This window comes from Callorhinus ursinus, unplaced genomic scaffold (assembly GCF_003265705.2).
Source record: "Callorhinus ursinus isolate GAN/ISIS: 27379988/994484 unplaced genomic scaffold, GSC_fseal_2.0 scaffold71, whole genome shotgun sequence".
Lineage (NCBI taxonomy): Eukaryota > Metazoa > Chordata > Mammalia > Carnivora > Otariidae > Callorhinus > Callorhinus ursinus.
Genome location: NW_027397133.1, coordinates 3,166,868 through 3,178,131, shown reverse-complemented (window position 1 = coordinate 3,178,131; position 11,264 = coordinate 3,166,868). Strand labels below are relative to the sequence as shown.

At 57.8% G+C, this 11,264-nt stretch overlaps 1 protein-coding gene across 2 annotated transcripts; it reads right to left on the bottom strand.

Annotated features, from left to right (window-relative positions):
- On the bottom strand, positions 1–11,037 carry MEIS3 (Meis homeobox 3). Of its 2 annotated transcripts, none has more exons than XM_025849601.2 (13): positions 10,741–11,037; positions 8,962–9,143; positions 8,612–8,771; positions 8,466–8,516; positions 7,450–7,500; positions 7,118–7,267; positions 4,680–4,791; positions 4,345–4,493; positions 3,445–3,521; positions 3,182–3,240; positions 2,991–3,074; positions 2,321–2,383; positions 1–491 (listed from the first exon to the last, which is right to left on the bottom strand). In XM_025849601.2, the coding sequence occupies exons 1-12, from the start codon at positions 10,750–10,752 to the stop codon at positions 2,334–2,336; spliced, it is 1,137 nt and encodes a 378-aa protein (XP_025705386.1). In that variant the 5' UTR covers positions 10,753–11,037; the 3' UTR covers positions 1–491; positions 2,321–2,333. The 2 variants fall into 2 exon arrangements, with proteins under 2 accessions (XP_025705386.1, XP_073742683.1); XM_073886582.1 differs by having other exon boundaries at positions 7,118–7,216.
- Positions 11,038–11,264: the final 227 nt, after the last annotated feature.

Genomic DNA, 11,264 nt, shown 5'->3' with positions numbered 1-11,264 from the left:
CACAAGAACTCAGATTGGTGCCTTTTTGTTTTTAAGACTTTATCATTAAAAAAAAAAAAAAAAGTAGAAGACTTCCATGAAGGGAGGTAGGGGAGAGAAGGGGTGGGGAGTGGGCTGGGAGGACGAGGGGACCTCTTCCAAATGTCGGATCCGGCTGACCCTCCTTCCCTGACCTCCCCAGCTCACCGCCAGTCCCTTCTCTGGCCTGGAGGCGGGGGACCCCCAGCCACCATCTTCTGAAGACCCAGGCCCGGGATCTCAGCTTGGGTTTCAGGCAGAAGTGAGGGCAGAAGCGGGGCGCAGGGTCTGGGGGCCTTGTCTTTGTCCTTGAGAGACCCTCGAGCGGGCGCTCAGGTCCCCATGTCCCAGTGGGTCCCCAGGGAGGTAGGCATTGCGTTGGGGGCCTTAGGAGGTGGGGTCCTGAAGTCAGGGGGCCAGGTGGGGACCGGAACCAGGTGTGAGCCTGGTGGTCACAGTCCAGAGGCTGGGGTCTGTGGAGAGGGGACGAGAGGCCAAGTCAGGAAGTGGGGAGGGGTCTGGCCCCACATCAGCCCCATAGTGAGAGGAATGCAGAGGGAGGGAGGGAAGCAGAATAGAAACAGAGGTGGCAGAGAGAGAGATGAGGTCCTCTGACACTCAGACCAGGCCATACCTGTCCTTGGTTGGTCAGGCCAGAGCTGAGACCCCCACCGACCTGCCAGGCCCCGGACAAACATGTCCATCTCTCCTTCCTAGGCTCCATGCCTAAGCCCTCCTAGGTCTCCATTCCCATCTCCCAGGCTTTCTGTTGGCCCCAAGCTCATTACTCACTCATGCAGCCTGCTGGCGCCAGCCCAGCCCAGTCCTCCTTCCCCCTCTTCGGTGTGAAGGCAGTGGTTATGGCGGCGGGTGGCTGTCTCATAGCCATGAGTTTGCTAAGTGCACTGGGCCTTTGCATATGCTATTTCCCTCCTTTCCTGCCTCACTCCTTCCATTCTCCTGGTCTCAGCTCCCAAGTCCCCTCTTCCAGGAAGTCTTCCCTGAATGCCCCCAGCCTGGGTCTGTTGCCCACTCTGGGCTCCTCCATGTCCTGGGTTCCCTCATCCCAGCCCTGCTCACTTTGGATCATCACTCTCTGAAGACAAGTCTGTCTCCCCTGCTGGACAGTGAGACCCATGAGGGCAAGGCTGGGCTGTCATGGTCACTGCTATGTCCCAAGTACCAGCCAGCACAGGGCCAGGCACAGAAGTGCTCAGGGAATGTGCATTAAATGAATGAAGGAATGAAGAGGTGCTAAACTAAAGACTGCATCTAGAGGGCACTAGGAAGGCACAGAAGAGTTTTAATCCAGAGAGAGTCAAGATCTGATTTGTGTTGTAGAAATTCCAGGCAGCCTCTCAACCCTGGGTCTTTGCACATGCTATTCCCTCTGCTTCTCTGAGCTGAGTGAACCTACACAAGTGAACTCTTCTTTCTGAGCATCAATTTTCTCATCTGTAACATGAAAATAATAATTTCTCCCTTTTGGGGTTTTTATGAAGACTAAGTGAGAAGATGCTCTAAAGTCTTAAGACATGGGAGAGTAAAAGAATGTACCCTACTCCCTTGCCCCCCACATCTACCCAGTGAACTCCTATTCATCCTTCAATGCCCTACTCAGAAGTCACTTCCTCTATGAAGTCTTTCCTGATATCTCAGAGATAGGTGCTGTCTCTCTCCTCTGAGCAAGCTGTGTTTTATTGTTTCAGCTGTTGCTCTGGACTGTCATTCTTTGCTGGTGTCCACTTCCTCAAAAGCCCAAATCTTCTCAAGAGCAGGACCCTATGTGAGGCTGCTCAATATGCTGGAGATGTATGAATGGGTAGGTGTGTGGATGAATGGGTTTGTAGGTGGGTGGGTGAGTGTATGGAGGTGGACATATGAGTGGGGTGATGCATTTTCTGATGGATGACAGGTAGTAAGTGGATGCACGGATGGACCATGGGTAGGTAGGTAGGTGAGTGAATGCGTGGATAAGTGGATGGATGTGTGGGTGGGTGGATCAGGGTGGAGGTGGATGGGTGAATGGGTAGGTGGATAGATAGGTGAATGGATAGTGAGTGGACATTTGTTTGGATGGATAGTAGGTAGGTTGATGATTGATGGATGGATAAATACATAGACGGATGAAGGAGCAGATGGATGGATGAATCATCTCCCCACTAAGCCCTGGAGAACCCTCAATTCAGGGACCCATGCTGACCCTGCTCTGGGTGAGCCCAATATTGGAATCTGGAGGTCTTACCAAGGTTTGAGAGCTGAACAACCCCCAACCCAGTACCCCCAGACATTGGACACTCACACTTGTCCTGAATCTATAGATAATGCCACTCTCCTTCTAAGTTCAAACTCATTCCCATCGACCCTGGAAGACAAAAGAGTAAGGTTGTGGGTCTTCACCAGACATCCCCATATGCCCCTAAATCCCTCCCACCTGCTCCTTCCCCAGGGGATCCCTCTATCAGGACAGACTGAGTCATCATTTAAGAAAGTACTAGTCCTGGGATGCCCGGGTGGCTCAGTCGGTTGAACCTCTGAGTCTTGGTTTCAGCTCAGGTCCTGAGATTGAGCCCTGCGTTGTGCTCTACGCTCAGCACAGGGTCTGTTTGTTCCTCTCCCTCTCCTGCTCCACCCCTCCCCACCTCCACCCCGCTCGCGCTTGCGCGCGCATGTGTGTATGTGTGTGTGTGTCTGTGTGTGTGTTGTGCTCTCTCTCAAATAAAGTAAATAAGTAAATAAAATCTAAAAAAAAAAAAAGGTACTAGTCCTTTAAGGAAAAGTAGAACCTTCCAAAGGATGGGCAGGGCCTGGAAGAAGCACCAGGAAATCTGCAATTGCCTCTCCAGCTCCACTGTTATGCAAATGAATTACTGCATTATTCATGAACTTAATCCCGGAAGGTGGGACATGTCCATTGAGAGAAGGGGCCTGGTGTGTTGGGGGCATGGCTTAGTTAAGGGGCGGGGACTTACCTGGAGGCCTGACAGTCATGTGCGGCTGAGCTTCCGTGAAGCCCCCCATTGGCTGGCCCTCTGGGCTGAAGGCTGCACTCTGCCCTGGGAGGGAGGTTGAGGGGTGCAGGCTGAGCCCCAGGATATGCTGGTCCCAGCTTTGATACTCCCCAGGGAACATTAGGCCCTCTCTCCCCACCTTCTCCCTGTACCTGTGCGGTTGGATTGATCGATCATTGGTTGCACGATGCGTCTCCGGGCGTTAATGAACCTGGGAGGGGGTTATGGAAACCGAGCAGGGTGTAAAGAGGGAGTAGGAGAGAGGCAGAAATGAACACACGGAGACACAGCTGGAGAAGACGGGGAGAGGAGAGGCTCCCAGGGGCTGCGGGGCCTCCTTCAGCACCGCGGACAGCGCCTGGCCTCCCACCCCGGCCTGGCCCACGGACCCGCACAAGCCTCCTGGGTCACTCACCAGTTGTTGACTTGCAGGATGGTGAGCCCCGTGTCCTGCGCCAGCTGTTTCTTCTGCTCCTCCGAGGGGTATGGGTGCTGTGGCCACCAGCAAGAGTCACCCTGCCTGCCCAGCGGCCATCTGGTCCCCAAGGCTTGGCCCCATGAGGATGGTGAACCCAGGCTGGGGCAGGGCCGGGAGGAGCCAGCTCTTCGGAGCTGCTCCAGGCTCCCCCAGGGCCCAGTGGAGGGAAGCGGAGCCAAGCTTCGGGCAATTATGCCTGTGGGCGCCCCCGCCTCTTCCAGCAATTAGAGGCTAATTGGCCAGCTCTCATTAGGGAGACTGAAGCTCAGGGTGGGGGCTCCAACACCAGAAAGGAGGCAAAGCCCAGCACGGGGCCCTGTCTGAGTCTCTGTCAGGGTCCCACTGCATGTCTTTCTCTGTCCCGGTCTCCGTCCCTCTGTGACTTAGCCTCTCCCTCTCTTCCTGTCTGTATTTTCCTGGCTCCCTCCACGAAGCAGCATGCTGCACTGGATAAGGCCAAACTGCCTGCATCTGAACCCACCTCTGGCTAGGAGACGTCTGGGCTCCTCACCTGCAAAATGGAGCTCCTCACAGCCCCATCCTCATAGGCTCTGTTTGGTGATGATTGACGGGGGGGGGGGGGGGGGGCGGATGTGAATGGGTGGTGCGTTGGGGGCAGGACTGAGTGAGTTCAGAGCCCTAGCGGCACCTGGCACGCAGTTAGCACTCACAGATGCTTGCTCTTGTTAACCGCCTCCCCTTGAGGTTCGCCCTCAGTATCTCCCCCATGCCTCAGTCTCCCATCACTGGGTCTCTCTCAGGGCCTCATTCTCTGTGTGGCCATCCTTCTCCTTCTCTCTCTATGCCCACCCTGCACCCGGGCCCCAGGGCTCTCACCGAGAGGTGCTGGAACAGCCAGGCTCTCATGATATTGGTAGCCACCTTGGGGAAGATGCCCCTCTTCTTATTCCGCCGCCGCTCCTGGTCCAGCTCCTCGTCCTCTCCCCCGGAACTGGGAGAGGCCACGCTTGTGTCTAGTCCGTCTCCTGAGGGAGGACAGGCATGCTGTGCTTGTGGGCAGTGAGCGGGGGGACCAGAGGGACCCAGAACCCTCACCCAAGAGACCGCTCCACACCCCTGTCATCCTTGCGCCTCTGGAAGTCCTACTTGCTGTCTAACTTCAATCCTCAGACCAACTCCCACATTTCCCCTCCACCTCCCAGGCATCTTACCTTGGTCACTGGAGTTGTCCCCACTCTGGGAGGCTAGGCCCCCACTGGATGGACCCGGGGTCCCCAAACGTACAGACCCGCTGTCCTCATGGTCTCTAATCCATGTATTATTCTAGAAAACAAGAGCTAGAGGTCAGTGCCAAGGCTTGGGTGCTCTATAGCCCAGTGGCTGAGACCATGGGCTCTGGAGCTGGGACACCTGAGTGTAAAGCCTGTCCCTGCCTCTTTCCTGGCTGTGTCACCTTGGGCGAGTTGCTTCAATTCTCTGTGCCTTTGTTTCCTCAACTGGAAAACAGGACAACTCTCCCTACCTCACAGAGAGTGGAAAGGACTCAGTGAGTTCATTCACATAAAGACACATAGCGATCGCCCCATAAAGATGAGCTTATACAGATCCATGACAGCTTATCTGAAATCCTTGGGGAGCAGCAGTGTTTCAGAATTCAGAACTTTCCACATTTTAATTTTTTTAAATTTATTTTTAAAAGTAATCTCCAACTCACAACCCCAAGATCAAGAGTTGCACGCTCTACCACCTGAGCCAGCCGGGTGCCCCTTAGAACTCTTCACATGTGTAGACTGTAAATCTGTGCACACACTGTGTATTTCATAACACCCCCAGCAGGGTCTGGGGCTTAACCTCCTCATCAAACTCATTAACATTTCTGCAGCAAGATGGATGAATATTTAACTAAGTGGAATAAATAAAGTCTATAAATAGCCTCTCATTAGTTCAGGTCAGACTTTGCTGCCAAATGAGTTTGCACTAAACTTACGGGGGGATAAAAACAACTTTCAGTTTTCAGCGATGGGGAGGGAGGTGTCTCTGAATTGCAGATCGGGGGAGTTCAGGCTGTGCTTTCTTTATGCAGACTCCGACACACTTTGAAGAACTGGACAATGCCTTGGATCCGCCCTCGGCCCCAGTTCTGTGTCCTGGGAGGCTGACCTACCTGTACACACTTCATCAACACCCTTTGTCATTCAGTTTAAGGTTCAGCTCAATTGTTGGGAGGCAGACTGGGTGGGTTCAGCTCTTGTTGAACCCCAGGGTGCCCCACCTGCCCTATTGATTACCCTCAACCCTGCCTGTTGCTTTGTAAGCAACCCTCCCCCCCCCCCCCCCCCATGGCCCATTGCGGGTACATCATCTATCCTGCAGGGGCCGGGCTGGAGATGCCAAAGCTGAGAAGGTTTCTCCAGGTGTGGTATGTCTGTGTGGAATTGTGTGTTTGATTGCATGATGGACAGGCGAGTGAACTGTGGACTCATCAGTCCGAAGGCTTTTGAGCTTGGCTGTAAGGGTCGCCTCTGGCTCTTCTAGCGCTGGGTCTGATGGGACGCTGTGGGTGAGCATCCACAGCGGTGTGCCCGAAGCTGTCTTGAGATTGCGGTGTGGCACAGCTCAGTGTGCTCACGCCTGTGTCCCTCTCTGAGATGGCCAGGTGGCTGTATGTGACCATCACGAGGCCACAGTGTTCTAAGTTTGTGTCTGTTGTTCCAGGGCTGGGTTGTCTTCTTTGTGAGATGGTGTGTGTGGTTACCACGCCGGTGGCTTTGTGCCTACACCGGGCTGGACGACTGCCATGGGTGTGTATCAGAGGCTGCGTGAAAATGTGGAATACGGCGATGCCTCTGAGTGGGGCTCTTGCTGTGCATGTGCAGATTGTGCGTTGTCGGGGAGAGGGTCCTCGAGGCCCGTCTGTGACTGCTGTGCGCAGCCGGCCCGAGTCTGTGTCGGGGTACGGCCCTGTGCCTGCATCTGGGGCGGGTGTGGCCACCTTGCGGTGGTGGCCCGGGTCAGGCTCCGCGCGGCTGTTATGTGACTGTCAACAAAACGAGTCCATCTGCACCTGGGGCTAGGGGCTGCGGCGCGGCACAGGCTGTGGGCACCTGCTCCGGTCCAGCTGTCACGTGGTGAGGGTGGCTCATGTCTGAGTGTGCACAGGCCCTGTGCTCGTGCAGCTCTGGGTCTAAGTGCGGCGCTGTCCGAGTCTGTGTGGCAGGATCTGGGCCGTTTGGCTCCGTCTCCACCCGTGTGACTGTTGTGTGGCTGGGCATGCTCTACAAGTGCAGATCTCGGACAGGCTGTGCGGCGCATGACGTTGCTCAGCGGCTGCGACGTGTGTGTTTTGAGTAGGGTGGTATACGCTCTCATCTAGCGGCGAGGGCGAACGGCTGTAACTGAGTTTGCGCGGCTGTGTCTGACGCTCTGTGGGTGTGGCTGAGTCGACACGTGTGTGCGTGTGTGCGCATGCGCTGCCATCCGCTGTGTCCCGGTCTGCGCAGCCGCCGCGTCGTTGGCACATGCCCAGGGGTCAGGCGTGGCCGGCTGAGGTAGCGGGGTGTGTGTGCGCGCGCCCTCACGCTGTAGCCCGGCCGTGTCTGCTCACGGATTTGGTTGCGGGGTGATGCCTGGTGCCCCTTCCCCAGCCCACCTGATCCGGGAGGCTGGGGCAGGAGGCCGGGTAGTCCTCGAGGTCCTCCCTGCAGCTGCCATCCCGATCCTCGATGACCAGGTCGATGGGCATCTTTCCCTTGAGGCAGGTGATGTAGCGGTGACAGAAGTTGTCGCACAGGTCGTGGACCTGAGGGGGCACCGGGGTACTGGGGGGGCCACCCGGGGGCCAGGGCTGGGGTGTACAGGGATGGGGGCAGCCTTCTGCTCCAACTCCAGTGGGCAGAGGGCCTGAAGGAGGGGTGGAAGGGGTGAGAAGGGGAGGGGTGGGGGGGGCAAGCAAGGGTGTGAGGGGAAGTGAGAAGCACTCACCTTCTCCAGCTCCAGCAGGTGGAAGCGGAGCACCTGAATGGCCTGTATCATCTGAAAATGGAGACAGGAAGAGACAGAGCAGGGGACAGAGGGAGGGATGGAGGGAGAGGAAGAGGGAGGGAAAGAGAGAGAAAGAGGGAGATGGACAGGAGGAGGAGGAGGAAGAGAAAGGAGAGAAAAGGAGAGAGAGGAACAGAACGAGTAAGACAGAATGACAAAGACAGAGGACAGGCAGAGAGGGACAGAACCACAGGGGCAGAGAGCAACAGGGAACAGAGACAGAGACCCAGAATTAAGGGAAGATGGAATGTCAGAGAGTCAGAGACAGAGAAAGAGAAGCAAGAGGTGGAAGAGACAGGAAAGGATCCATTGCAGGAGGAGTGAATGAGGGTCCGCTATGATAAAAATACTCCATTCTTTGCCTGCTTGCCCCGTGCTCCATTTCCCACCCTCTGACTGTAAACTACATTTCCCAGAGTCCTTTGCCAAAAGGGTCAGCCAATAGGAAGCCCTGGCGGGAGCTGGAAAACAAAAGAAAGGGAGAAGCCAGGGTATTTTTCCTTCCCTCTCCCCCTCCTCTCTCCTTTGTGCTTTGTCCCCGCACTCATCTTGGCGTGGGCTCTGCTGTCCTGGCTGATAGAACAGCTAATGCCTATTGAGTTCTGTGCCAGGCACTGTTCTAAGTGCTTGACTCTTGTTAGCTCATTATATCCTCACAACAGTCCTATGAGATAGGAATTGTTCCTAGCTACAGATGAGGAAACCGAGGCACAGGGAGATTCAGCTACTTGTCCTGGTCCACAGAACTAGTGAGTGGCAGAGGTCGGATTTGAACTCAGGCCATCAGTCCCCATTCTCAAACTCTAGGCTATACTCATTGCAAATGGGCAACAATTATCACTGTTTGATCAAGTGGGTCAGGTGACCTCTGCTCCCACAACCAACCCCAGGGCTGTGGAGGGTGGGACAGGAGACCCCTGCGGAGGAAGGAGCACTGGGGAGGGCGCAGGTCTCACCAGATTGTCCAGCTCCGGGTTGGAGGAGAAGAGGGGCCTCTCAGAGCGGACCTGGGAGGAAGAGAGAGACCAGGGAGGGGGCGCCCTGTCTCCAGCCCACCCCTCCTCGCTGGCTCTCCTGGCACACAGCAGATGGGGGTGCCCACCTGCTTGGCAAAGGCAGCGATGTCCTCGTTGAAGGAATCAGAGGAGCATACATCACCACCTGGAGGTGTGCCCAGCCCAGCCCCGGCCCCATCCCGGGGCGAGCACGTGGCCAATTCACATTTCTCAAAGACCAGGGCCAGCAGTGGGAAGAGCGGGTGTCTGGGGGAAGCAGGAGAGAACGTTCATGAGGGAAAGCAGGGGACGTGTGGAGTATGGAGCACCTAGGAGAGGGACAGAAGACCCAAGGGAAGAGACGGAGAGATGAAGACAGAGCAAGAGCGTCAGAGAGACAGAGAAAGGGGCCCGAATCCCAAGACCCCACGGAGCCTTCAGTCGTGTCCCCACTCACCCGTAGATCTCATCCTTCTCCCTCCTCAGGCCATCACTGTCCAAGCCCGGGGGCTGGGGCTGGGGAGGCTGGTGGGGGCCATAGGGCCCGGGGGCTCTCGGGGTCGAGGGCACTGCCTCCGAGAAGCCAGCCAGGGCTGCGGTGCTGTCCACGATGCCTGGGTAGTGGGGCAGCTCATCATACTGGGGGGAGGCAAGAGGGGGAGAGCCCCAGGGAGGCATCAGGAAACCTCCCTGCCCTGGCACCCAGGAGATGCCCCTCCCTGCCCCCCAGAACCAGCCCTTTCATTCCCCGTGTCTGAGCCCTGCCACCTTCAGACCGCGGACATCCCATGGAGCTCTCTGGGTGGGTCTGACAGCCCTGTCCCACGGTCTTCTCTTATACCCCTGGCCTGTGAAAAATGTTCCATCAGAGATTCTTGATGTGTGGGCAGAAGGGTCCAGAGGAGACAGACTGACCCAGGTCTCAGGTGTGAGGATCAAGGTGGGGGTCAAGGATCAGCTGATGGTAACTCCCAGCTCCTCCCAGAGCAAGGAGGGGAGGGAGGGAGGGGAGAGGGCCATGGAGAGATTCAGACAGAGACTAGGAGCAAGATGCAAGAGAGAGACAGAGGGTAGGAAAGAGAGGGCTGGAGGAGAGAAGATACAGGAGAGAGAGAAAGATGCTCGCTCGTGGACACTTCCCATAAAAGCAGCGCATCATTTATGCATAAATGTAAGTCTACACTGTCCCCCCCCCTTCAGTTTCATCCCACAGTTGTCAAATGTGTACATCTGACTGTACATATTTAACAACTTGTCACACCCCACTCACCATGGGAATCCACCCCTCCACACACACATATACACAAACACAGAGCCAAACACCAGACACAGCAATGAAGCAATGAGCCGGTGAATGAATGAATGAGGCATTTAGCGCCCGTGTGAATGAATGAATGAGGCATGTAGCACAGCGCCTGGCACACATTCCATACACACTTGTTGAACCGAAGTGGAACCCCGTACAACCGCACAACCCACTTGTGTGATCAGCCCCAAAGCGAACCACTGTCATCACAAAAGCATGCACACTGGGGAAGCCCGAGGGGCCTTAAACCACCCAGGCTAAACCCTCTCCCTGGGCTTGAGGAAACAGGCTCAAAGAAACCCAGAGACTCAAACAGAAGGATGCAGGCATTCCCACCATGGGCCGCGGGCCCCTGCCCCAGGCGGCTGTGCACCGAGGGCTCTGTGTGTGTATGGCCCTCTCTCTGTCTCTTTCTCTTCCTCCTCTCCTAACTTCTCCTGAGCCCCAAAGTTGAATCCAACTGTTCCCTGCGGTTCCTCGCACAGCCTAAGATGTGCAATGGGGTCCTCACAGCCTGCCATGTTCCCACACCCCTGCACCCCCAAAGGTGTATACTCACCTCCTCGCCTGATCTCTGATCTCCCCATCCCCAGGACCAGAGAAGAGAGAATCCCTCGGCCCAGCCTGGTGAGACCCCCCCCTCCCCTCCCAGGACTGTCCCCACCCCTAACCCTCAGGAGGACTTGGAACAAAAGTAGACCGGGGAGGAGGACTGGGGAGGGCAGAAGAGGAAGGAGGGGGCAGGAGAAAGGATCTGAGATGGAGCGGGAGACCCAGGGCTGGAGGGAGGGGGGGACCCGGAGCAGAGACAGGGGAGACCCGGGGATCGGGAGAGCGGGAGACCCAGGGCTGGAGGGAGGGGGAGGCGGGCGACGGAGGGACGGGGTGCGCGGCCGGGCTGGCGCACGGGGTGCCCGCCCTCAGACCTACCCTCCGGGCCATGGGCTGATGCCGGCGGCAGCTCCCGGGTCCCTCCAGGGCCTGGCCGGCGGGGCGGGCGCAGCCCGGGGCAGCGGCCCCCGACGGGCCGCGGTGCGGACGCCAGGGGGTGGGGCAGGAGACCGGGGGCCCGACCCCCCCACCCCCGCCGCCGTCAGTGGCCGGCGCCGGGCAGCCCGGAGGTTGCGTGCATGGACCCCCGGCGCCCTCCCCCCGCGGGGGTCAGGGCGAGGGGCTCATGCCGGCGGGGGCGGGGGTGAGCGGGGGACCGGGCCCCCGGGCCCTCCCCCCCCCCCCCCCCTCCCCCCCCCCCCCCCCCCCGCCGCCGCCCTAGGGGCGGCCTTTGTGTCGGGGTCTCCCCGGGTCCCCACCCCGGCTGCCTCTGTCCGCGCCGCCCTCTCCCCGCACCCGGCCCCGGCCTCCTCAGCCTCCCGCCCGGCGGCCGCCACAGGTCTCTGTCCGCCCGGCCCGCCCCCGCTCCCCGGCTCCGCGGCCGCCGAGCCTCCTGCTCCCTT

Excerpts from the sequence above, each read along its gene's own strand:
- MEIS3 (XM_025849601.2), bottom strand. Across the intron at positions 8,517-8,611 it reads TCGCTGCCTTTGCCAAGCAG|GTCCGCTCTGAGAGGCCCCT; the intron begins GTGGGCACCCCC and ends TCTTCCTCCCAG. Across the intron at positions 3,075-3,181 it reads CGATCAATCCAACCGCACAG|GGCAGAGTGCAGCCTTCAGC; the intron begins GTACAGGGAGAA and ends CCTCCCTCCCAG.